At 44.0% G+C, this 25,129-nt stretch overlaps 1 protein-coding gene across 4 annotated transcripts in view; it reads left to right on the top strand.

Moving 5' to 3' along the window:
- The window catches only part of babam2 (BRISC and BRCA1 A complex member 2), a 283,886-nt gene that overhangs the window by 109,012 nt on the left and 149,745 nt on the right, over positions 1-25,129 (top strand). For 3 of the 4 annotated variants that reach the window (XM_060934722.1, XM_060934720.1, XM_060934721.1), the window contains exon 5: positions 13,510-13,704. The exons of the other annotated variant lie outside the window; for it this stretch is intronic. In XM_060934722.1, the coding sequence (XP_060790705.1) occupies positions 13,510-13,704 (195 nt within the window). The remainder of the gene's footprint in view (positions 1-13,509; positions 13,705-25,129) is intronic. 4 annotated transcript variants of the gene reach the window in all.

Raw genomic sequence — 25,129 nt, 5'->3', positions numbered from 1 at the left:
CTGGGTATAAAAAGAGCATCTTGGAGTGGCAGCGGCTCTCAGAAGTAAAGATGGGAAGAGGATCACCAATCCCCCTAATTCTGCGCCGACAAATAGTGGAGCAATATCAGAAAGGAGTTCGACAGTGTAAAATTGCAAAGAGTTTGAACATATCATCATCTACAGTGCATAATATCATCAAAAGATTCAGAGAATCTGGAAGAATCTCTGTGCGTAAGGGTCAAGGCCGGAAAACCATACTGGGTGCCCGTGATCTTCGGGCCCTTAGACGGCACTGCATCACATACAGGCATGCTTCTGTATTGGAAATCACAAAATGGGCTCAGGAATATTTCCAGAGAACATTATCTGTGAACACAATTCACCGTGCCATCCGCCGTCACCAGCTAAAACTCTATAGTTCAAAGGAGAAGCCGTATCTAAACATGATCCAGACGCGCAGACGTCTTCTCTGGGCCAAGGCTCATTTAAAATGGACTGTGGCAAAGTGGAAAACTGTTCTGTGGTCAGACGAATCAAAATTTGAAGTTCTTTATGGAAATCAGGGACGCCGTGTCATTAGGACTAAAGAGCAGAAGGACGACCCAAGTTGTTATCAGCGCTCAGTTCAGAAGCCTGCATCTCTGATGGTATGGGGTTGCATTAGTGCGTGTGGCATGGGCAGCTTACACATCTGGAAAGACACCATCAATGCTGAAAGGTATATCCAGGTTCTAGAGCAACGTATGCTCCCATCCAGACGACGTCTCTTTCAGGGAAGACCTTGCATTTTCCAACATGACAATGCCAAACCACATACTGCATCAATTACAGCATCATGGCTGCGTAGAAGAAGGGTCCGGGTACTGAACTGGCCAGCCTGCAGTCCAGATCTTTCACCCATAGAAAACATTTGGCACATCATAAAACGGAAGATACGACAAAAAAGACCTAAGACAGTTGAGCAACTAGAATCCTACATTAGACAAGAATGGGTTAACATTCCTATCCCTAAACTTGAGCAACTTGTCTCCTCAGTCCCCAGACGTTTACAGACTGTTGTAAAGAGAAAAGGGGATGTCTCACAGTGGGAAACATGGCCTTGTCCCAACTTTTTTGAGATGTGTTGTTGTCATGAAATTTAAAATCACCTAATTTTTCTCTTTAAATAATACATTTTCTCAGTTTAAGCATTTGATATGTCATCTATGTTCTATTCTGAATAAAATATGGGATTTTGAAACTTCCACATCATTGCATTCCGTTTTTATTTACAATTTGTACTTTGTCCCAACTTTTTTGGAATCGGGGTTGTATAATTCAGAATTCATTGTTCCATCAATGATGGCAAGCCGTCCTGGCCCAGATGCAGCAAAACAAGCCCAAACCATGATACTACCACCACCATGTTTCACAGATGGGATAAGGTTCTTATGCTGGAATGCACTGTTTTCCTTTCTCCAAACATAACGCTTCTCATTTAAACCAAAAAGTTCTATTTTGGTCTCATCCGTCCACAAAACTTTTTTCCATTAGCCTTCTGGCTTGTCCACGTGATCTTTAGCAAACTGCAGATGAGCAGCAATGTTCTTTTTGGAGAGCAGTGGCTTTCTCCTTGCAACCCTGCCATGCACACCATTGTTGTTCAGTGTTCTCCTGATGGTGGACTCCTGAACATTAACATTAGCCAACGTGAGAGAGTATCAACAACGCTTTTCCTGAGGTCCTCAGAAATCTCCTTTGTTCGTGCCATGATACACTTCCACAAACATGTGTTGTGAAGATCAGACTTTGATAGATCCCTGTTCTTTAAATAAAACAGGGTGCCCACTCACACCTGGTTGTCATCCCATTGATTGAAAACACCTGACTCTAATTTCACCTTCAAATTAACTGCTAATCCTAGAGGTTCACATACTTTTGCCACTCACAGATATCTAATATTGGATCATTTTCCTCAATAAATAAATCGCCAAGTATAATATTTTTGTCTCATGTGTTTAACTGGGTTCTCTTTATCTACTTTTAGGACTTGTGTGAAAATCTGATGATGTTTTAGGTCATATTTATGCAGAAATATAGAAAATTCTAAAGGGTTCACAAACTTTCAAGCACCACTGTACTCTTATACATTCAGTACGCTACCAGTTTAGACGCGGTCGATTGAATATACAGGGTGCATGTATTTCACTGTAAAGGATAAATGATTGTAGCTCAGTTTTTTCAAGGTTTTTCCAAACGTTTTTGAAGTTGCGTTTCTGAAACAATCATTGGATTTTTTTTTTTTTCCCCAATTTGGTCCGAGTAACACACTCCTTCTGAAAAAGAAAGAAAATAAATGCTGTCTGCCCTCTTCCACATACATGAGCTCATAGACGCCTACGATTGGTTGATTTGTCAGGAGTGAAGCTTCTTCGCAGCCATGTGCTATTCATCATTCGAATCTGTCTTTTTATCTTTTGTGTTTTGAAGCGTGTTAGGCCGTTTAAGTCACGTAGATAGATGCACTGTGGAGTGTTCTCGTTTCTGAGCTCATAATTATACATTGCAAGTCTTATCAATCAAGTGAAATCATGTCTGCTTTTATCATAAAACACTTTCCAGAAAAGAACAACTTCTCTCATACGGAGACGTGAACTTTCTCATGACCGCTCCTCCCACGTGGAATCTTGATGATTTCATTAGAATGGATAACAACATTGCTTCTCCTGGGTCATACTGGAGTTGGGTATGAGAGTCATGAATCATGAGGATATTGCTCTAAAATGCACTGAATAAGAAGTTAATATGGTTCATAATAATAATAATAATAATAATAATACAACTCCAAACACATCTGTGTAAGGGAAATTCCCAAAGTTTGGCTGTTTTCAATTCAGTGGAATCTGTCCACAGAAATTGCTTGATGCGTTCTTCAGCATTATCATCACGCACCATCTTTCCCCAGAATTATCATGTCGATAATAGTGGAGACTCGGAGCGCTGAAGCAGTGAGTTTACAGCAGATTAGCTCTTAAGTGAAAAGATGAAGGACGGTACCTTCAACCTGCTAGTAAGATAGCAGAAATTCAGGTGTGTGTGTGTGTGTGTGTGTATTCCCGTCCACACTCTTGTCTTCCTGTATGTGAATGGATTGCTGTTGTGTTGAGTGCCCCCCCCCCCCCCCCCCCCCCAAGCAGACCATTATCCTCTGTATGCAGCTGAGCCTCCATCATTTCTCTCAACATTCTTTTGCAGGCATTTCAATTAGCTCCATCAATTTCAGCTGCATTCTCTGGATTGTGTTCTTAATATGTCACACAATGCGAGCCTGAATCGACATCCACTCTGCTCGAACCCAGCTTAATAAAGCTTGTGTAGAGACTAAACCATGGAAATGGGGACATTTCGAGCCGTATCGTGGTCATCTAACAGTCTAAAGCAGGGTTAGGTGGTAAAATATGTTTGTTTTTAGTCTGGGTTTGAGTCATAGCCATTGCTTGGTGACCACCAGTGACTAAAGAAACGATCAGCTGCGTCAAACCAGACTTCAGTACCAGCTGTTCCACCTGGGTTCTGAAAAATATTCTCTATTCTTGTCCTTGAAAAATTAGCTTAGAAGTATTCTTCACTTTTTTATCCCCCACTGGCTGAAAGGCCCGAAGGGGGATTGTGTCGTGTGCGATTTCCGTCCATCCGTCCAAGGAAGGGTGCTCACCTTTTGAAACCAACTCTTCTCACAATTTTTGGAGGAATTTCACAAAACTTGGCAGGATTCTTCATTATATATCAGTAATACGCATACAGTGCCTTGCAAAAGTATTCATACCCCTTGAACTTTTTCACATTTTTCCACCTTACAACCACGAACTTAAAAGTTTTTTATTGAGATTTTATGTGATAGACCAACACAGAGTCGCACATAATTGTGAAGTGAAACGAAAATGATAAACGGTCTTCAAAATTTTAAACAAATAATAAAAATCTGAAAAATGTGGTGTGCATTAGTATTCAGCCCCCTGTCCTCTGATACCTCTAAATACAATCCAGTGCAATCAATTGCCTTCAGAAGTCATCTAATTAGTTAATAGAGTCCTAGTGTGTAATTTACTCTCAGCATAAATACACTTGTTCTGTGAAGGCCTCAGTGGTTTGTTAGAGAACACTGAAGAACAAACAGCATCATGAAGACCAAAGAACTCACCAGACAGGTCAGGGATAAAGTTCTGGAGAAGTTTAAAGCAGGGTTAGGTTATAAAAAAATATCCCAAGCTCTGAACATCTCAAGAAGCACTGTTCAATCTATCATTCAAAAATGGAAAAAGTATGGCACAACTGCAAACCTACCAAGACATGGTCATCCACCTAAACTGACAGAGCGAGCAAGGAGAGCACTGGTCAGAGAAGCAGCCAAGAGGTCCATGATCACTCTGGAGGAGCTGCAGAAATCCACAGCTCAGGTGGGAGAATCTGTGCACAGGACAACTATAAGTCGTACACTCCACAAATCTGGCCTTTTTGGAAGAGTGGCAAGAAGAAAGCCATTGTTGAAAGACGGGCATAAGAAGCCATGTAGGGGACACAGCAAACATGTGGAAGAAGGTGCTTTGGTCAGATGAGACCAAAGTTGAACTTTTTGGCCTAAATGCAAAGCGCTATGTGTGGCGGAAAACTAACACTGCTCATCACCCTGCACACACCATCCCCACTGTGAAACATGGTGGTGGCAGCATCGTGCTATGGGGATGCTTTTCTTCAGCAGGGACAGGGAAGCTGGTCAGAGTTGATGGGAAGATGGATGGAGCTAAATACAGGGCAATCCTGGAAGAAAACCTGTTGGAGGCTGCAAAAGACTTGAGACTGGGAAGGAGATTCACCTTCCAGCAAGACAATGACCCTAAACATACAGCCAGAGCTACAATGGAATGGTTTAGATCAAAGAATATTCATGTGTTCGAATGGCCCAGTCAAAGTCCAGACCTAAATCCCATTGAGCATCTGTGGCAAGACTTGAAAATTGCTGTTCACAGACGCTCTCCATCCAATCTGGCTGAGCTTGAGCTATTTTGCAAAGAAGAATGGGCAAAAATTTCAGTGTCTAGATGTGCAAAGCTGGTAGAGACATACTGTAACACAAAAGACTTGCAGCTGTAATTGCAGCAAAAAGTGGCTCTACAAAGTATTGATGCAGGGGGACTGAATACTAACGCACATCACATTTTTCAGATTTTTATTTGTTTAAAGTTTTGAAGACCATTTATCATTTTCGTTTCACTTCACAATTATGTGCTACTCTGTGTTGGTCTATCACATAAAATCTCAATAAAAAACTTTTAAATTTGTGGTTGTAAGGTGGAAAAATGTGAAAAAGTTCAAGGGGTATAAATACTTTTGCAAGGCACTGTATTATAATTTCGTTCAATTGGGTCATATTTTTCCCAGAGTTGCAGCCCTTGATTAACAACCTTGTACTTTGAGAATTTCATGAAGGTGTGTTTTCCTTCTGACATCAACTCCTCTCACAATTGTTGGACGAATTTCTCGAAGCTTGGTAAAAGGCCTTGTTATATGACGGTAATACGCAGATTGCGATTTAATTTCATTTGTGAAAATTTTCCCAGAGTTTTGACCCTTGATTAAATAACTTGTACTTTGACAATTTCATGAGGGTGTACGTTCTTCTGAAATCAACTCCTCTCACAATTTGTGGAGGAATTTCACCAAACTTGGCAAACGACTTTGTTATATGACGGTTATACGCATGTTGAAATTTCGTTTAATTTGGGCAAATTTTCCCAGAGTTATGCCCTCGATTATTAACAAACTTGTACTTTGGCAATTTCATCAAGGTGTGCTTGCTTTCTGAAATCAACTTCCCTCACAATTTTTGGAGGAATTTCATGAAACTTGGTAGGATTCTTTGTTATATGTCGATAATACACATATTGCAATTTCATTCAATTGAGTCTCATTTTACCAGAGTTATGGTACAGTTGCCAGCAAGGGATATTGTGCTCTCAGAGCACTCGTCTTATTTTTTCTTCACTTAGTTTGTTTTTTGGTTTTTGTTTTAAGCTCACATGGCCATAGGCCAGTGAGCTATTGCCATCACACAGCATCTGTCATCCATCCATCCATCCATCCATCCATCCATCCATCCATCCATCCATCCATCCATCCATCCATCCACAGTTCACAAAAATCGCTACTCTTCCTGGAGTTTTTCAATGGATTTTGATTGATTATTTTATTTGGAAGATCTAATCAGTCTGCACACTCCCTGGTTTTGTGATTTCTCATTATCTGTCTGTTCGCTCTGAGCTAGCTCGGACGTTGCCGACTAGCTTCCTCCACTCTTCACGGTCATCCATGATGTTTTTCGGTTCTTCAGTGGGTAATTCCTCTGGTGTCTTTCCTCAACTGGTCAACATAAGTAAGCACTGGTCTTCCCCTCCTCCTTACTCCTTGCTTTGGCTCCCAAAGCAGCACTTGACTCACTAATTCCTCCCTTCTCCTCCACACGTGCCCTTTAAACTTCAACCTCCGTACATGAAGTGCTGATATGCTGCTGAGGTTTCCGTACATTGTTCAAGTCGTGATCTTTCCGAGAAACACCGAGAACGGCTCTTAGTATTCGTGTGTACGTGCCATCTAGACGGCCGTTCATATCCTTTGTAAGTGTCCAGCACTCTGCATTTCTCATTAACAAGTCGCTAATTAGGCCGGTTAGCGCACTTTCAGGAAAATCGCTGCTCCTCCTTGATTCAATGGATTTTGATTCTGATTGTTTTCTTCCATAATAATTTGGCCATAAGATATTTATATCTACATTAATTTTTATACTAATTTAGTGCAAGAGAACGCACATTCACCTGTTCATACGTCATGTTCAGGAACAAACTAACGTTAACGGCGCGAAAACGCCTGGAGAGACATCGCTAGGATTGTCTGCTTTGCTTATACAGACTTCTCGTGCAGTGGGAAAAAAATGCCCTGCTGTGTGTTCCATATGTAGAAGAACTATCGAGGAGACGACGGGGACGACCTCGAACTTCAATCGTCATTTGGCGAGACTCCACCCGGAGAAGGAAGTGACACGCTGTGTTCATTGCTCTGTTGATACTGGGCGGGGTTTGCTTGCTGAGCGATGAACTAGCTAGCGTTAACCCTCTCTCATGTTATTTGGCCTGTTGATAGTGGGCGGGGCTTGCTGAGCGATGAACAAGCTTTTTATCTGTAGCCTGTTAACTAAAACAGGGCAGTCGAGCAGGAACGTTAGTCCGACACAGTAGCAGAGACGCTTTCACATAAAGGCAGCAACAGCCAACGTCACATGTTGTGGATGGAGTCTTTTTCTCGGACTCAACTCGAAATTTTCTTTAATGACTCAGACTCGAGGTTTAGTGACTCAACTACAACGCTGATTATTTGACATCACCACAGTGACAACTAGTCAGTGTATGAGTTGACTAGGTGACTAATCCCTGCGAACGCTTACGTGTTTACCTGTTGTTGTTGTTGTTGGTGGTGTTTTCCTTTTATCTTTTTCTTGTTATTTTTCCCCCTTTCTAAGTTAGATTTAGTGTCACTGCAGTTTATTTTAAGCTCTTTTGAGCCTTCACACATCACGGAGCAATTACCCCTCGGAAATTCGGAGCACCGCTTTATCGAATCAGGCCAGTGAAGAGGACGGTGGATCTCTGGGTGAAACGAGGTGGTTCAGGTTTTGCCCCCATGCAATGAATTTACATACCTGTTTCCTCGTCAGGAACGCTCATGCAAATCAGGGATCACTTATGCAAATGAGGTCAGCCTGTAGGAGGAGAGGTCTGCAAAATGAGGAAAGCAGACTGTGCGAGCAAGAATGATCTCTACACACACACACACGTTCTCTGAAAGCTCCATTTCGAGCGAACACCCACTCAGTTCTCTTCACCGGCGCGCACACACATCCCCAACCCTAATGCCAGGATGTGGAATAACGATCCTGGGTTTACTGTTATTTTTTATGTCTCGATTTCAATTGATGGTACACGATTGCATTCCAAACCATTGTGGAGAAATTGGCATCGAAACAAGGTTGTGCTTATCTTCTGCATGAGTGAATAGTTCCCTTCCTCTTTTACCAGTAATCTCACTAGCCTACTTTTCTTATCCTCTCGGCCACATTGTTAAAATAATTTTGAAGAAGTATGGTCACATTCCATACCGGTTGTGAACAGAGCAAGACATTAAGAGTCAAGGGATGAAAGAAAGTTCAGGATATCCTGTCGGACAGCCGTTTGTGCTTAACAGGAATGATGGGAGATTGGGATTATGTGTCACTAGATCAGGAAATGAGCTTGATGTGTGTGACTTGTACCCTAAATGTAGTCCATCACCCAAGACATGTTCTACTGGAGCGAAAATATTTTCTGTAAATAACTGCCTCAAACTATAACCGAGTACCAAGCTTTCAAGCAACATCGCAGACTTCGTGATGTGCTTGTACGTTATAGTCTGACTTACTGTAATCTATAAAAGTGAACAGAAATAAAATTGATTGCGTCCCCCCCGCCACATATAATAGGATAATTTCCTCGATTCTGGTTCCAAAATGTGATGCGGGAATTGTCTCGAAAGGCCGAAGGTTCTGTAGATAATAATTAGGCTCTATGTAAACTTGTAAGTAAGGACTCTGTAATTTCGGCGTCGTTTTAAAGGACCCCCCCAATTTAAATTCCCAGCTTTATTAGGTCTGATGGACATCTTATACTTCCAGGCTACGTCGATTCAATACAGTTGTATTCTTTGTTTAGCTCAGTTAACAACAGATATTGTCACAATGCAGCTTCACAGAAATCCAGATGTAGATTTACCGTACAACCCCGATTCCAAAAAAGTTGGGACAAAGTACAAATTGTAAATAAAAACGGAATGCAATAATTTACAAATCTCAAAAACTGATATTGTATTCACAATAGAACATAGACAACATATCAAATGTCGAAGTGAGACATTTTGAAATTTCATGCCAAATATTGGCTCATTTGAAATTTCATGACAGCAACACATCTCAAAAAAGTTGGGACGGGGCAATAAGAGGCTGGAAAAGTTAAAGGTACAAAAAAGGAACAGCTGGAGGACCAAATTGCAACTCATTAGGTCAATTGGCAATAGGTCATTAACATGACTGGGTATAAAAAGAGCATCTTGGAGTGGCAGCGGCTCTCAGAAGTAAAGATGGGAAGAGGATCACCAATCCCCCTAATTCTGCACCGACAAATAGTGGAGCAATATCAGAAAGGAGTTCGACAGTGTAAAATTGCAAAGAGTTTGAACACAACATCATCTACAGTGCATAATATCATCAAAAGATTCAGAGAATCTGGAAGAATCTCTGTGCGTAAGGGTCAAGGCCGGAAAACCATACTGGGTGCCCGTGATCTTCGGGCCCTTAGACGGCACTGCATCACATACAGGCATGCTTCTGTATTGGAAATCACAAAATGGGCTCAGGAATATTTCCAGAGAACATTATCTGTGAACACAATTCACCGTGCCATCCGCCGTCGCCAGCTAAAACTCTATAGTTCAAAGAAGAAGCCGTATCTAAACATGATCCAGAAGCGCAGACGTCTTCTCTGGGCCAAGGCTCATTTAAAATGGACTGTGGCAAAGTGGAAAACTGTTCTGTGGTCAGACGAATCAAAATTTGAAGTTCTTTATGGAAATCAGGGACGCCGTGTCATTCGGACTAAAGAGGAGAAGGACAACCCAAGTTGTTATCAGCGCTCAGTTCAGAAGCCTGCATCTCTGATGGTATGGGGTTGCATTAGTGCGTGTGGCATGGGCAGCTTACACATCTGGAAAGACACCATCAATGCTGAAAGGTATATCCAGGTTCTAGAGCAACATATGCTCCCATCCAGACGACGTCTCTTTCAGGGAAGACCTTGCATTTTCCAACATGACAATGCCAAACCACATACTGCATCAATTACAGCATCATGGCTGCGTAGAAGAAGGGTCCGGGTACTGAACTGGCCAGCCTGCAGTCCAGATCTTTCACCCATAGAAAACATTTGGCGCATCATAAAACGGAAGATACGACAAAAAAGACCTAAGACAGTTGAGCAACTAGAATCCTACATTAGACAAGAATGGCTTAACATTCCTATCCCTAAACTTGAGCAACTTGTCTCCTCAGTCCCCAGACGTTTACAGACTGTTGTAAAGAGAAAAGGGGATGTCTCACAGTGGTAAACATGGCCTTGTCCCAACTTTTTTGAGATGCGTTGTTGTCATGAAATTTAAAATCACCTAATTTTTCTCTTTAAATGATACATTTTCTCAGTTTAAACATTTGATATGTCATCTATGTTCTATTCTGAATAAAATATGGAATTTTGAAACTTCCACATCATTGCATTCCGTTTTTATTTACAATTTGTACTTTGTCCCAACTTTTTTGGAATCAGGGTTGTACATTACTGATGAGCAAGCCAGAGTTAAGAGTCTAAAGTCCTTCCCGGGCCGTGCCCTGGTCTTGCTAGACAGTCTCCCGACCCAGTACTAACCAGACCATTAAGTCGCATTGGGTGGCGCCAGTCTCCATTTCCATAGCCCTCAGCCTCTCGCCTATAGATGACTTGCAACCACGTGACCAAAACGTGCTACGCCATGAGTGTCTGCTATGATGGTGGATATACAAAGCGACTAGGATGGCAACAATGCTGAATTTTCTCAGTATTACCACAATTTGAACGATCGAGTGAAGATCGATGTTTGTGGTTTTGACCCATATTATTTAAAAAAAAAGTCAGACTTTTCTGAAGATAAGATGCTTCAACCAACCAATACAGTCATTTCGTCCAAAGCCTTTTTCATACGCACTATCAATTATTTTATATTTCAGGTATTTGTTTGTTTGAAAAAAGGAGGAATTCTCAATGGAATTTGACCAAAGCAAAACACATTTTTGTAAAGCAAATGAGTCTCGTAGTATGGGTCATGTTAAATCTTTCGGTGCCAAGAAGTGCTCTTGCGGGGGCTTCGTTCGCGAATCCCGGGCCGAGGCGCGGTCCTACCAACCCGAGACCGTGCTCTTTCGAAGGGGGAGGCTTTGAGGGAAGTGCCTGTAAGATTTGGTTTAACTGTGAGCTCTGTTGGCCGAGTTATTCATTTTTAAAGCCGACTGGATCATGTTAAATCTATAGGCGCGGAGCAGCGCTCTCGCAGGGCTTTCGTTTGTGAACACCGGAATACTAAATGTATGAAAAAGGTTTTGGATAAAATGGTCATTGGACAAAGTGTCCTGATCCCCTCGTCTCCTCTCTGTACTGTCTCCTTAAGTTTCCTCGCCCTCTTTCCGAATCACAGACGGAATTCTAAAAAATCGGAACGTGCCACCGTCACGAGTACTGTTGTGACTACAACCATATGCAGCACAAAGATATGGCATCACCTAAAAGAACGCTTAAAGCAGTGGAAAAACAAAGAGTTGTGCACGCATGACATGTTTTGTATGGAATGTCGCTTGACCTTGCATTTGTATATCCACCAACATGGCCGACATCCGGGTTTCTATTTTGCTTTGATGTCACTTGCAAGTCAAGGATACAGCTAGGGTTATAGTTGGGGGCTGGTCCTCTGGTAACACGAGAGTTTGACTCCCAACTCGCATCTGCATTGCAGAGTGCCCTGCCAGACAGCAGCAGATACCATTTTTATGATGGTCTTTGGTATGACCCGACCATGAGCAGAACTCGCAAGCTCCCGATCGAGAGGCCAACTCGCGGTAGAGGTAAAAGTGGCAAGGAAAAACTCCCTGAGAAGTCATGAGGAAGAAACCTGTAGAGGAACCAGACTCAAAAGGGTGACGAGACCCTCATCTTTCAGGTGACACCGAATAGGTGCATTATAAATCATTAGTTTTCGACAGCAGTATACTGTAAAGTATACCGTAGTGTCAAATAAGAGGCTTGGAATGAGCACAGCATGGTCTTTGAGTACAGCAGCAGTTCTTTGTACAACTCCTTAGTATCCTGGTGAATTTATCCAGGCTTGAGTTTAGTTTAGTTTAGTGTAATGGCTTCGTCACAACTTTACAATAAATACTGAAAAACTACAATACCAAAAACGGTCACATGCACCTACCGTAACAAAGAAAAACTAAATCGAGAGGTGTGACAGGGAAAGGAACAGAACTTTTGTTCCAATTGCGTCCTAACCCCACTTATTAAAAGGATAAGACGTACTATCTAAAAACTACAGAAATACTGTTAGGAGATATGCAACTTTAACGAGGCAGCAATGAACGATAGAGAATGTGACTAATTAAGGTACGTTACCACACTGAGAAAGTGTAAGAAGGCACCAAGGTGCAAAACTGTTTTCGTGAAGGACAAATCTTTCGGGTATCCGTATGACATTAGCCATTGAACTGCAGGGCAAAACTGAAAATAAAGCAAATTTTAAACGATATGTATTTGCTGAATTAGTCCTTTAGGCTTGGTGGTGTAGTGGTTAGCACTGTCGACACACAGTTCCGGGTTCGAACCTCATGGCTGACAGGGCCTTTCTGTGTGAAGTCTGCATGTTCTCTCCATGTCTGTGTGGGTTTCCTCCCATTGTTCAAAGACATGCAGATTAGGTAAAATCCCCAGCCACTGGGGTTGCACAAGCCTTGGTGCCAGTCCCAAGCCCAGATAGATTGGGGAGGGTTGCGTCAGGAAGGGAATCTGGTATAAAACCTATGCCAAATCAAATATACGGATCATGATGATCCACTGTGGCAACCTCTAACAGGAGCAGCCAAAAGAAGAAGAGGTCAGGAATTGCTTGTGGTTTACCAGACCTTTAGTCTTTGATGTACTTCTTCTATGGGTGGTACAGTGATGTAGTGGTTAGCACTAATAGCAAGAAGGTTCTGGGTTTGAGCTTAGTGGCTGACGTGGGCCTTCTGTGTGGAGTTTGCATGTTCTCCCCGTGTCTGCATGGGTTTCCTCCGGGTGCTTCAGTTTCCCCTACGGTCCAAAGACGTGCAGGTTAGGCTAATTGGTGGCTCTAAACTGACCGTAGGTGTGAATGTGAGTGTGAATGGTTGTTTGTCTCTGTGTGTCAGCCCTGTGATGATCTGGCGACTTGTCCAGGGTGTACCCCGCCTTTCGCCCGTAGTCAGCTGGGATAGGCTCCAGCTTGCCCATAACCCTGCACAGGTTAAGCGATTACGGATAATGGATGGATGTACGACTTCTTTGACATACAGTATTCACACACTACTTTGATATTGAGAAAGTTGGATATACAAGAAAGAAGCATGCCATTGTACCATCTAAAATAAGTCGTATGTCATTTATTTGGAACGGAGTATGTTGCTTTACTAAGCACCCCTGATGTTCAGCTGCTCTTATCTATTCCTTCAAACCCGTGTCCTTGTTTACTGTTTGCCATCGTGATCTTCCATCGAGTACTGCACTGTTGTACCATGATAGAAGTTTTGTTAAAACTGCGACTGCATTGAAGTGTCCTGAAAACTAACTTGGCGTGTTGGTGTGTGTTGGCCTGTAGCACCTTGTGGCCTGGGACGCCAGCGACCCCGAGTGCCTGCTGCAGCTGGTGAAGGAGCTCCTGCAGCAGTACCACCAATACCAGTGCCAGAGGCTGAGAGACAGCTCACGCCTGCTCTTTGAGTACGACAGCCTGCTCGAGGACCCCGACTACGGCCACAGCATGGAAATCTATGCCGGACGCAAGAACAGCTGGGTAATGGGGGGGGGTGCTCAACAGTGGCTCAAGAGTTTGTATGAGTGACCAGGATATTGTGAGTTCAAATACTAGTGCTGATGGGGGGAAAACAGGACTGATTAAAAGAATTTGCCCTTATGGTATTAAGAATTGCATAAATAAAATGTAGATTTAATTCAAACCTGCAGATTTCATCAAAAAAATACAGCGGGATGATTTGATTTTTTTTTTTAACTAACGCAAACCTGCCAACAGTTTTTGCGTAGAACAGTGCTATGAGTTCCTTCTCTAAAATGCGCAAGAAACAGCAGTCTGTTTTTCCCCACAGTGAAAACAGCAGGTGAGGAAATGTACATATGACTCTGGAGTGACTGACATTTTCACAGATGTTTTGAACTCTCCAGTATTAAAGCTGCATTCGACATCAGAAATGGGAAGTCAGTGCTTAGAATTACATCTTTTTATTTATTTATTTATTTATTTAAACCTCTATGCATCCAAGCTAGAAAGGTCAGAGCTTCAATCAAGAGCTTCAGTTGATGTTCACAATGTTCAAACGTCAGAATGGGAAAAACTGTGATCTCGGAGTGTGACTGTCTTTCACTGTGGCATCGTGGGTGCTGGTTTGAGTATTTCAGAAACTGCTGATCTCCTGGGGTTTTCACACACAACAGAAACGCTAGAGTTTACACAGAATGGTGCAGAAAACAAAAAACACTGAGTGAATGAGTTCTTTCTTTTTATTTGCTTCTTTTTCTTTTTTTTTCCTTTGTTTCTGTTTCTTACTTTGGTTTTTTTTTTGTTTCTTTTTGTTTCTTTCTTACTTTGTTTCTTGGTTTCTTTTTCTTTCTTTCTTGTTTTTTTTTCGTTCTTTCTCTTTTGTTTCTTTGTTTCTTTTTGTTTGCTTCTTTCTTTCTTGGTCTTTCTTTCTTTGTTTGTTTCTTTCTCTCTTCCGTTTCTTTGTTTGTTTCTTTCTGTTTCTTACTTTCTTTGTTTTTCTTTGTTTCTTGTTTCTTTCTTTTTTGGTTTCTTTCTTTCTTTTTTGTTTCTTTCTTTTTCTTTCTTTGTTTCTTTCTCTCTTCCATTTCTTTGTTTGTTTCTTTTTTCCCTTGTTTCTTTCTTTCTGTTTCTTACTTTTTTGTTTGTTTTTCTGTTTCTTTCTGTTTCTTACTTTCTTTGTTTTTCTTTGTTTCTTTCTTTTTGTTTGCTTCTTTCTTTCTTTCTTGGTCTTTATTTTTCTTTCTTTGTTTTTGGTCTTTCTTTCTTTGTTTGTTTCTTTCTCTCTTCCGTTTCTTTGTTTGTTTCTTTCTGTTTCTTACTTTCTTTGTTTTTCTTTGTTTCTTGTTTCTTTCTTTCTTGGTTTCTTTCTTTTTTTGTTTGTTTCTTTTTCTTTCTTTGTTTCTCTCTTCCATTTCTTTGTTTGTTTCTTTTTTCCTTTGTTTCTTTCTTTCTGTTTCTTACTTTTTTGTTTGTTTTTCTGTTTCTTACTTTCTTTGTTTTTCTTTGTTTCTTTCTTTTTGTTTGCTTCTTTCTTTCTTTCTTGGTCTTTATTTTTCTTTCTTTGTTTCTTTCTCTCTTCCGTTTCTTTATTTCTTTTTTCCTGTTCTATTTCCTTCACTCCAGACCGCCAGGGCGGTGCTAAAAGCACTAGTGGAAGGATCTTTGCATCCGCGCGTTTCGAGAGTCGCATACAAAAGTTGTCATCTCATGACGTATGACGTGCCTGCCTATATAATTAAGGCAACATCCCACGTCATTTGGCCTCTTCTTTTTTCTCGCGTTGGAATCGCATCTTTTCTATTGGAATTGTGTTAACTGTGGGAATACCTGCGACAATCTACAGTGCAGCTCGTGACTGAAGAGGACTTCAGTGGGACTGGACTCCACGCGAGCTGTTTGGTCGCTAAGGTAACTTGTTTTATGCATCGATAGTCACTGAATCTTGGCTGCCAAGTTTTCAGGGGCGGTTATTATATCGGTCTTGTCACAAACTGCTCGGTTGCCGGCAGGTTTGTCAGTGTTGAGCGAGTTAGCGAATTGGCTGCCAATAACGTTAACGCATACTTACAACTTTACGTGAGCATCGGTTTTCTGGTTGCTAGTAAATCGTTGTCTGTAGCGGTAAAGCTGCGCTTGCGAACTTGCTAGCCTTGGTTGCCAGGCTAGCAAGCAGCACTACACCTTGCTTCTTTTCTAAAAAAAAAAAAAAAATCGTGGGTGAGTAGACACTGAGATGGATTCAGTGAGGTGTTCCACTTGCCCCAATCTAATGGAGGTGCTGGATGCACATGATCGCTGCGCGGAGTGCCTTGGCATGCAACATCTAAGGGAGGCAATGTCTGATCCATGCCCTTCCTGTGTGTTAATGCCGCTTACTGTTAGACAGGCACGGTTGGCTGGTGTGGAACGTGCGTCTGGCAGTTTTCTGCTCTCGGATTCTCAGACACAGCGTAAGCGTAAGCTTTCACCACCAGTGCATGCAAAACAGCGCAAAAAATCTAATTCTTCGGAGTTAAAGCGTAAAGTGGAACTGCTCTCATCTACAGTGGAGCGTCTGCTGCCTCTGCTTGCAAGCCCCCCCCCCCCCCCCCCCCCCCAGCAGGGGCACAGGTAAGTACTGTAGAGGAACAGCCTGTACCGCCTGCCTCCTTGTCGCCCGTTGGCTCATGTTCTCAGCCACCTGACCAAGAGGAAGTGATGTCTGTGGCTGCCTCAGACACCTTTTTCAGTCAGCCTTCTTCCTCGGCGCAGCCACCAAGTGAAGTCCTGCCAGGTGTTGAGCCCCGTGATTCGGGCAGTGATGTTACCTCTGGGCGATCTGGGGAGTCTGCCTCAGTGGTGGGTTCGGTGGAGGCCATACTGAAGGCTTTGCTTGCACGTTTGCAGTTGGACACCCCAGCGCCTCCTACCGGATCTGAGAACATGTTCCTGCGCCGTGTTCAGCGTGGCTCTCTGGTAATTCCACAGTGTCGTGACTTTACTTCTGTGGTGGCCTCTGCCCTGGAGGCTGCTACGAAACCTGCCTGTCCAGACCAGATGTCTCGCATGCTTGTGGCGATGCAGGACCCCGGTGCTGTTGGCTTGGGTAGCATGCCAGTAGTCGAGTCAAGCATTGCTTCGCTCATTGTGTCTCCCGATGAAGCACTTCGGGAGCAGGTGCATTGCCCTAATGCTGAGTGCCGCCGCACAGACGAGCTACTTTCTCGTGCTTACAACTCTACTGCCTTTTTTGGCAGGGTGTCTAACTCGCTGGCACACATGCTCGTTATGCTGCACTCGACACTCAACACATCATCAGCAGACCCACTGGCGGCTGAGGTACTGGAACTTGCACTGCAGGCTATGGGTGTCATTGCCAACCAGTGTGGCACTACCTTGGGCACCTTGCTGCAAGCCCGTCGGCAAGTGTGGCTGGCTCAATCGCCTCTGCCAGAAGTATGCAGGAACAACCTGAGGCACCTCCCACTGGCACCTGGACAGGTCTTTGGGCCAGCAGCACAAGAGGCTCTTGACAGACGTGTGTCTGTTACAGAGTCTCGCTCCCGTCATGTGGGCGTAGCACCCACCTTCAGAGCTCCACCAAATCCTTCTGCCTCACGCTTTAGGCATGTGGCCCCTAGAGCTGCACAAAGGTCTCCCCATCGACCCCAGCAGCAGGCCCCCAATCCCCCATCTCCCTCGGCCAGGCAGGGTGGCACTCAGCCACACGTGAGTTTTCGCTCTTTTCGACAGACGGGTCCTCCCCGCCGTCGTCGCCCCCCCATCCCTTCCGAAAAACGTAGACAGGACCACTGACAGGTCAGGGCCAGTGGCAGGAGTTTTTACAGGCAGCCAGCTAGCGCGTTGGTGCGAAACCAACCAACCAATGGCTACTCACCACCCTTTCAGAAGGGTACCGCCTGCAATTCCGCCGCTGGCCACCAATGCATTCGGGTGTGAGGCAGACAGTTATAACCAATCCAAGACAGGCAGAAGCCTTGTCGAGAGAAGTTCAGTTGTTGCTACAAAAAGGAGCCATAGAGATGGTCGACCCCATTGTTCACCCAGGGGGTTTCTTTTCAGTTTATTTTCTCGTTCCAAAGAAAGACGGCGGGTTCAGGCCGATTTTAGATTTAAGAAGGTTAAACCGTTTCTTGAAGGTGCTTCCTTTTCGAATGCTACGAACAACAGATGTACTGCAAGCGGTCACAAACCAGGACTGTTTTGTGACCGTAGATCTCGAGGACGCCTATTTTCACATACCCATTGCTGTGGACCACAGGCGCTTCCTTCGTTTTTTGTTCATGGGAAAGATTTTTCAGTTCAGAGTTCTCCCCTTTGGACTTTCTCTGGCGCCAAGGGTGTTCTCGAAATGTGTCCAAGTAGCACTAGAACCCCTTCAGAAGGAGGGTATGAGAGTGCTCCCTTACTTGGACGACTGGCTTCTTTGTGCTGCATTGCCCGAACAGGCCAGGGAACATGCTCACCGGTTGCTACTACACATTACGGCTCTGGGGTTCAGGGTGAACCAGAGGAAGTGCAAACTGGTCCCAGTCCAGGCAACACGTTTCATCGGCCTTGCCCTGGATTCAAACACTATGCTGGCCAGTCCCACGCCAGACAGAATAAGTTCAATTCTCACTGGCGTGAACCACCTTCGTGTCGGGGGAACTCAGCATTACGTTTCTCTCCTTCAGCTGTTGGGGAAACTCGCAGTGGCCTCAGTAGTCATTCCTCTGGGTCTTCTGTGGCTAAGGGCTTTTCAGAGATGGCTTCTTCAACTGCGTCTGTGTCCAGTGCGAGACAGGCACATGAGGGTGAGAATAACACGCCGTTGCATGCTCACGCTAAGACCTTGGTCCCAGGCACACTTTCTCACTCGTGGAGTTCCAATTGGTCCCCCACCGGGAGGGTGGGAGGTTATCCAGACAGATGCTTCCCTCATGGGTTGGGGTGGAGTCTGGCGTCGGCAAGGTGTGAACGGCACCTGGCCTGCTCCGTGGTGCACGTCCCACATCAACACACTGGAGTTGATGGCGGTGTTTCTGACGTTGCGCCACTTTCAGGAAGTGCTGCGGGGCAAACATGTATTGGTACGTACAGACAATGTGGCAACTGTTTTCTATATCAATCATCAGGGGGGCACAAGGTCTGTAGCTGCGCTTCAGGTGGCTCACAGTCTCCTAGTATGGGCTCAGGACAACCTCCTTTCCATAAGGGCATCTTATCTACCTGGACGCCTAAACAATGTGGCAGATGCTCTGTCACGCGGCAAGGTGTCTCAAGGGGATTGGAAACTGCATCCAGACACGGTGGAACAGATCTGGAAAACCTATGGGAAAGCAACTGTGGACCTGTTTGCAAGCAGTCAGACAACTCATTGTCCGACATGGTTTTCCCTGGGAGAAGAAACGGCAGCGTTGGGCCAGGATGCTCTGGCCCACGACTGGCCGAGGGCCATCCTTTATGCCTTTCCCCCTCTACCACTGTTGTGGAGGACTCTCTGCCGTGTGCACGATCACGGTCACCATGTGCTATTGATAACTCCTCATTGGCCATCCAGGCCATGGTTCCAGCTCCTGCTGTCACTACTAGTGGGACCCCCTTGTCAGCTGCCCAGCAGGCCCGACTTGCTGACGCAGATGGAGGGCAGGATTCAACACCCATGTCCCAAACGCCTGAAGCTCTGGGTGTGGCCCTTGGGGCCCCAGGGCTACTACTGGAGTGTTCAGAAGGGACCAGGAACACTGTGGTGAACGCACATGCAGAATCTACCCGACACTTGTATGCAGGCAAGTGGAAGGTGTTCTGTGATTGGTGTGCAGAACGCAACATCGACCCCCTAAGCTGCTCTGTTCCACAGATTTTAGATTTCCTGCAGCACCTTTTAGAGCTTGGCAGGGCTGCATCTACACTTAAGGTGTATGTTGCAGCACTAACAGCCCACTGTTCAGAGGTTGGAGGTGTTTCACTTGGGTCCCACCGGCTGGTGGTAGCCTTTTTGAGAGGAGCAGTTCGTCTTAATCCTCCTCGTTTTGTGCGGAGTCTGTCATGGGATCTGAACACTGTGCTCGAATCCCTTTGCTTGCCTCCTTATGAGCCCCTGGCAGCAGCTGACATTAAGTGGCTATCTGTTAAAACAGCTTTTCTCCTTGCCATCACAACAGCCCGGTGTGTGAGTGAGCTACATGCCCTCTCAGTGAGTACTGTTTGTCTTTGTTGGGGCCTTATGTTTGACAGTGTTTCATTGTGGCCTAACCCAGCTTTCCTCCCGAAAGTCTTATCTCCCCAGTTTAGCAACCAGCCAATTTTGCTGACTGCTATACCGGCGGACAGGACGGACTTGCGTGCTGAGTTGTGCCCTGTCAGGGCTCTGAGGTTTTATTTTGATAGGACGGCGGCCTTTGGTACGACAGACCAATTGTTTGTATGTTTTGGTGGCGCTCCGAGAGGAAGGCCTCTGTCCAAGCAGCGGCTCTCCCGTTGGGTTGTGGAGGCAATCACCCATGCTTATGAATCTATGGGACGTACTGTGCCCTCTCCTGTCCGCTGCCATTCGACGCGTGCTCAGGCAACATCATGGGCAGCTCTCCGGGGTGTACCACTCTCTGACATTTGTGCTGCTGCAACTTGGTCCAATACATGTACATTTGCCTGGTACTACAGGCTAAATGTTGCATCCATGCCATTTCTGTGTGCAGCTGTTCTTCCAGAAGGTGGTGATGCTCTTCTGAATTCCTCATGACTGGGTTGGTATTCGTCTTCCACTAGTGCTTTTAGCACCGCCCTGGCAGTCTGGAGTGAAGAAATAGAACGCTGGTTACGAATGTACCCTCATTTGCCCAAATGAGGATGGGTTCCCTTTTGAGTCTGGTTCCTCTCGAGGTTTCTTCCTCATGTCGTCTGAGGGAGTTTTTCCTTGCCACCGTCGCCACAGGCTTGCTCATTGGGGATAGATTAGGGATAAAATTAGCTCATGTTTTAAGTCGTTCAAATTCTGTAAAGCTGCTTTGCGACAGTGTTTATTGTTAAAAGCGCTGTACAAATAAACTTGATTTGATTTGATTTGATTCTATGACTAAGTGGAAGACCGCCAGGGTCTTTGGTCACTCGGATTGCGTGAGAATGATCTTGAGGCCAAATGACGTGGGATGTTGCCTTATATAGGCAGACACGTCATACGTCATGAGATGACAACTTTTGTATGCGACTCTCGAAATGCGCGGATGCAAAGATCCTTCCAGTGCTTTTAGCACCGCCCTGGCGGTCTTCCACTTAGTCATAGAACCACGGTTACATTCGTAACCAGCGTTTCTTTCTTTCGGTTTCTTACTTTCTTTGTTTTTCTTTCTTGTTTCTTTCTTTTTTGTTTCTTTCTTTCTCTTTCATTTTTCTTTCTTTCTTGGTCTTTCTTTTTCTTTCTGTTTGTTTCTTTCTCTCTTCCATTTCTTTTTTTGTTTTTCTTTGTTTCTTTCTGTTTCTTTCTTACTTTGTTTTTCTTTGTTTCTTTCTTACTTTCTTGGTTTCTTTTTTTGTTTCTTTTTTGTTTCTTTGTTTTTCTTTGTTTTTCTTTGTTTGCTTTTTTCTTACTTTTCTTTCTTGGTCTTTCTTTTTCTTTGTTTGTTCGTTTCTTTCTCTCCTGTTTCTTTCTTTCTTTCTTTCTTTCTTTCTTTCTTTTTTGTGGGTGGAAACAAACGCCTTGTTGATAAGAGAGGGTCAGAGGAAAATGGCCAGATTGGTTTGAGCTTTTTTGCCAGGAAGGATATAGTAACTCATAGGAACTCTTTACAACCGTGGTGAGCAGAAAAGCATCTCAGCATGCCACAGCAGAACAGAAGAACACACTGGGTTCCACTCCTGCAGCCAAGAACAGGGATCTTAGAATCAAAAACAAATTCCTATTAAAGTGGCCGGTGAGTGTATATATACAGCATAACTCATTTTTTAATGGTAAGAAGTGTTAGTTTGTTTGCTCGCGGCTGACGCTATGAGCAGCTGACGCATCAAATCAAAATGGCTGCTCACAGCATCAGCAGTGATCGGCTAACTTCACTCTGAGTTGATGATACCATCGTGAGTTGAGAGGGCGTTCTGAGGGCTGATGAGGTCAGAAATCATGTTGCCTTTATTCAAATGTGTTACCTTAACCAAATGCGGCATAACTGGCACCACGGAAGCCCCGCCCCCTTTCCACATCTCACGGTAATCTAGTGCTATCTTGGTTTACCTGCTTAAAAATGTAACACCTTTTACCTACGTTCTCCATTTACCTTGTTTCTTAAAGTAAATGGAGAAAGTTTTGAGTTCGTTAATGTGAAAAATATCAGAGTGACACAGGTCGATGCACAGGTTCAGAAATCATTGAATCCACTTCCCTTTCTGAATGCTTTGATGCGGGGCGTCCTAACCACATGTCAGTCTGTTTACAAACCAGCCAGTTACTTTCGGAAAAGTCACCTGAGGTCACGTGCGGGTCAGAGGTCGCGACTGCAGAGCCACAGCAAACATGCTGGATCACCCAGATCGAACGAAGACTCTGAACTCGAGACAAAAATTTTAAGGACGATTTTAAGGAAGTATTTGACATTGTCAAAGGCAAAACGCGCCAGAAAAGAGAGGGGAATTGAAATATTCCAAATCTAAACGCACCTGTGAGCTCGAAGGCTCTCGAGCACTCAGTTCTGTGTCGGAGGCCGCCGGTTCCGCCATGTTTGTTGCGACCTCGCTCATATTATAATGAGGATGAACTTCAGCCGTTTCCGTACCCACGTGTAAACGTTAGCGTGCAGTGTTTTTCCAGCTCATTCTCCTTCACAGACATGAGGCAGCGAGCAATACAGCGTGTGATTCAAGTACCGAGGGGTTATTCTAGCTCCACAGGGTGCTGTTCTTAGTTTGCAACCAAAACTGCATCCACCGCCGCCATGTTGGAGGACGTACAATCAAACGTCTGTAAACAGCGTTCCAAGCGAGAACATAACATAACTTTATTTTAATTCACTGGATGTCCTTTTCAAGAGAGTTACGTTTATAAGCTTTGGAGTCGTTTCTCAAATCTATTTTAAAAATAACCAATCATTCTGACTGCTTCAAAAGACCGGTATCTAACATGCCATATAACATGTTTATTTCTGAAAGAGCGCTCACCGGGCGAGGAGGCTGCAGCACTCGAGGTAGTGGATTGACCCGAATCTTGTTCGATTGACTCCGTGATCGTTTGGCTCTGTGATTCGTCAGTGATTTTGCGTTCCTTTCTGCGCTCCGTAAGCCAATCATTTCGAGCTACCACTTTAGTACCATGTTTGATTTTGTATTTTGTGTCGGAGCCCAGTCTGAATCCGTAAACTTGTCGAGATCAGCTGGTTTCCCTAATGGAAAGACGAAGCAAAATAAAAGCAGCAGCATCAAAAATCCTTTACAGCTCTTTTTAAACTTAAATAATCGTCGAAGCCTTTGATCGTCGGCTCACACGCTCGATGATCACGACGAGTTTCTGCAGGACCGGGCGATTAAACGATCCAATATTTCTTATCTATTGCGATCTTTTCATTAATAACCAGTTCGTAGCACTTACCATTAATAAAACGTTCACTTCAGACTCGTGTGGTTTTGCTTTCTCATCGCTTGGATCATTTACATTACATTACATAAATTAGCAGATGCTTTTATCCAGAGCGACGTACAACATACGGTACCCAGAGCAGCCTGGGGAGCAGTTGGGGCTTAAGTACCTTGCTTAAGGGCAATTCAGCCGTTCGTGCTGGTCTAGGGAATTGAACCAGCAACCTTTTGGTCCCAAAGCTGCTTCTCTAAGCATTAGGCCATGGCTTCCCCTGGTTTATGTTAGACAGCCAGTGACATCTACGCTCCGTGGACAACGCTCTATTGTTTTTTTTTCCTCCTTGATTGTTTATAATTGCTAGAATCCTAAAGAACTTACAAGTCCCCTTGTCTCGAATAGAGTTGCGCCCGCATTCAATTGCAGCAAAAAGAGTAGTACAGCGAAGAAACAAAAGGAATTCTTGAGCATAGTAACCTCTCGAGCATTTCTTCTATAGTAAATGTGCGCCGCATGAGTTTGTATCCTCCAACATGGCCCATTCCGCTTCAAAGCCACGTGCAGAATTAGCTACGAAGAATTCATCTTTTTAATACAACCCCGATTCCAAAAAAGTTGGGACAAAGTACAAATTGTAAATAAAAACGGAATGCAATAATTTACAAATCTCAAAAACTGATATTGTATTCACAATAGAACATAGACAACATATCAAATGTCGAAAGTGAGACATTTTGAAATTTCATGCCAAATATTGGCTCATTTGAAATTTCATGACAGCAACACATCTCAAAAAAGTTGGGACAGGGGCAATAAGAGGCTGGAAAAGTTAAAGGTACAAAAAAGGAACAGCTGGAGGACCAAATTGCAACTCATTAGGTCAATTGGCAATAGGTCATTAACATGACTGGGTATAAAAAGAGCATCTTGGAGTGGCAGCGGCTCTCAGAAGTAAAGATGGGAAGAGGATCACCAATCCCCCTAATTCTGCGCCGACAAATAGTGGAGCAATATCAGAAAGGAGTTCGACAGTGTAAAATTGCAAGGAGTTTGAACATATCATCATCTACAGTGCATAATATCATCAAAAGATTCAGAGAATCTGGAAGAATACCTGTGCGTAAGGGTCAAGGCCGGAAAACCATACTGGGTGCCCGTGATCTTCGGGCCCTTAGACGGCACTGCATCACATACAGGCATGCTTCTGTATTGGAAATCACAAAATGGGCTCAGGAATATTTCTAGAGAACATTATCTGTGAACACAATTCACCGTGCCATCCGCCGTTGCCAGCTAAAACTCTATAGTTCAAAGAAGAAGCCGTATCTAAACACGATCCAGAAGCGCAGACGTCTTCTCTGGGCCAAGGCTCATTTAAAATGGACTGTGGCAAAGTGGAAAACTGTTCTGTGGTCAGACGAATCAAAATTTGAAGTTCTTTATGGAAATCAGGGACGCCGTGTCATTCGGACTAAAGAGGAGAAGGACGACCCAAGTTGTTATCAGCGCTCAGTTCAGAAGCCTGCATCTCTGATGGTATGGGGTTGCATTAGTGCGTGTGACATGGGCAGCTTACACATCTGGAAAGACACCATCAATGCTGAAAGGTATATCCAGGTTCTAGAGCAACATATGCTCCCATCCAGACGACGTCTCTTTCAGGGAAGACCTTGCATTTTCCAACATGCCAATGCCAAACCACATACTGCAAAAATTACAGCATCATGGCTGCGTAGAAGAAGGGTCCGGGTACTGAACTGGCCAGCCTGCAGTCCAGATCTTTCACCCATAGAAAACATTTGGCGCATCATAAAACGGAAGATATGACAAAAAAGACCTAAGACAGTTGAGCAACTAGAATCCTACATTAGACAAGAATGGGTTAACATTCCTCTCCCTAAACTT

The sequence above is a fragment of the Neoarius graeffei genome, chromosome 11 (genome assembly GCF_027579695.1).
Source record: "Neoarius graeffei isolate fNeoGra1 chromosome 11, fNeoGra1.pri, whole genome shotgun sequence".
Classification (NCBI taxonomy): domain Eukaryota; kingdom Metazoa; phylum Chordata; class Actinopteri; order Siluriformes; family Ariidae; genus Neoarius; species Neoarius graeffei.
Note: the sequence above shows the minus strand (reverse complement) of the source record. Positions and strands in the feature narration are given on the sequence as shown.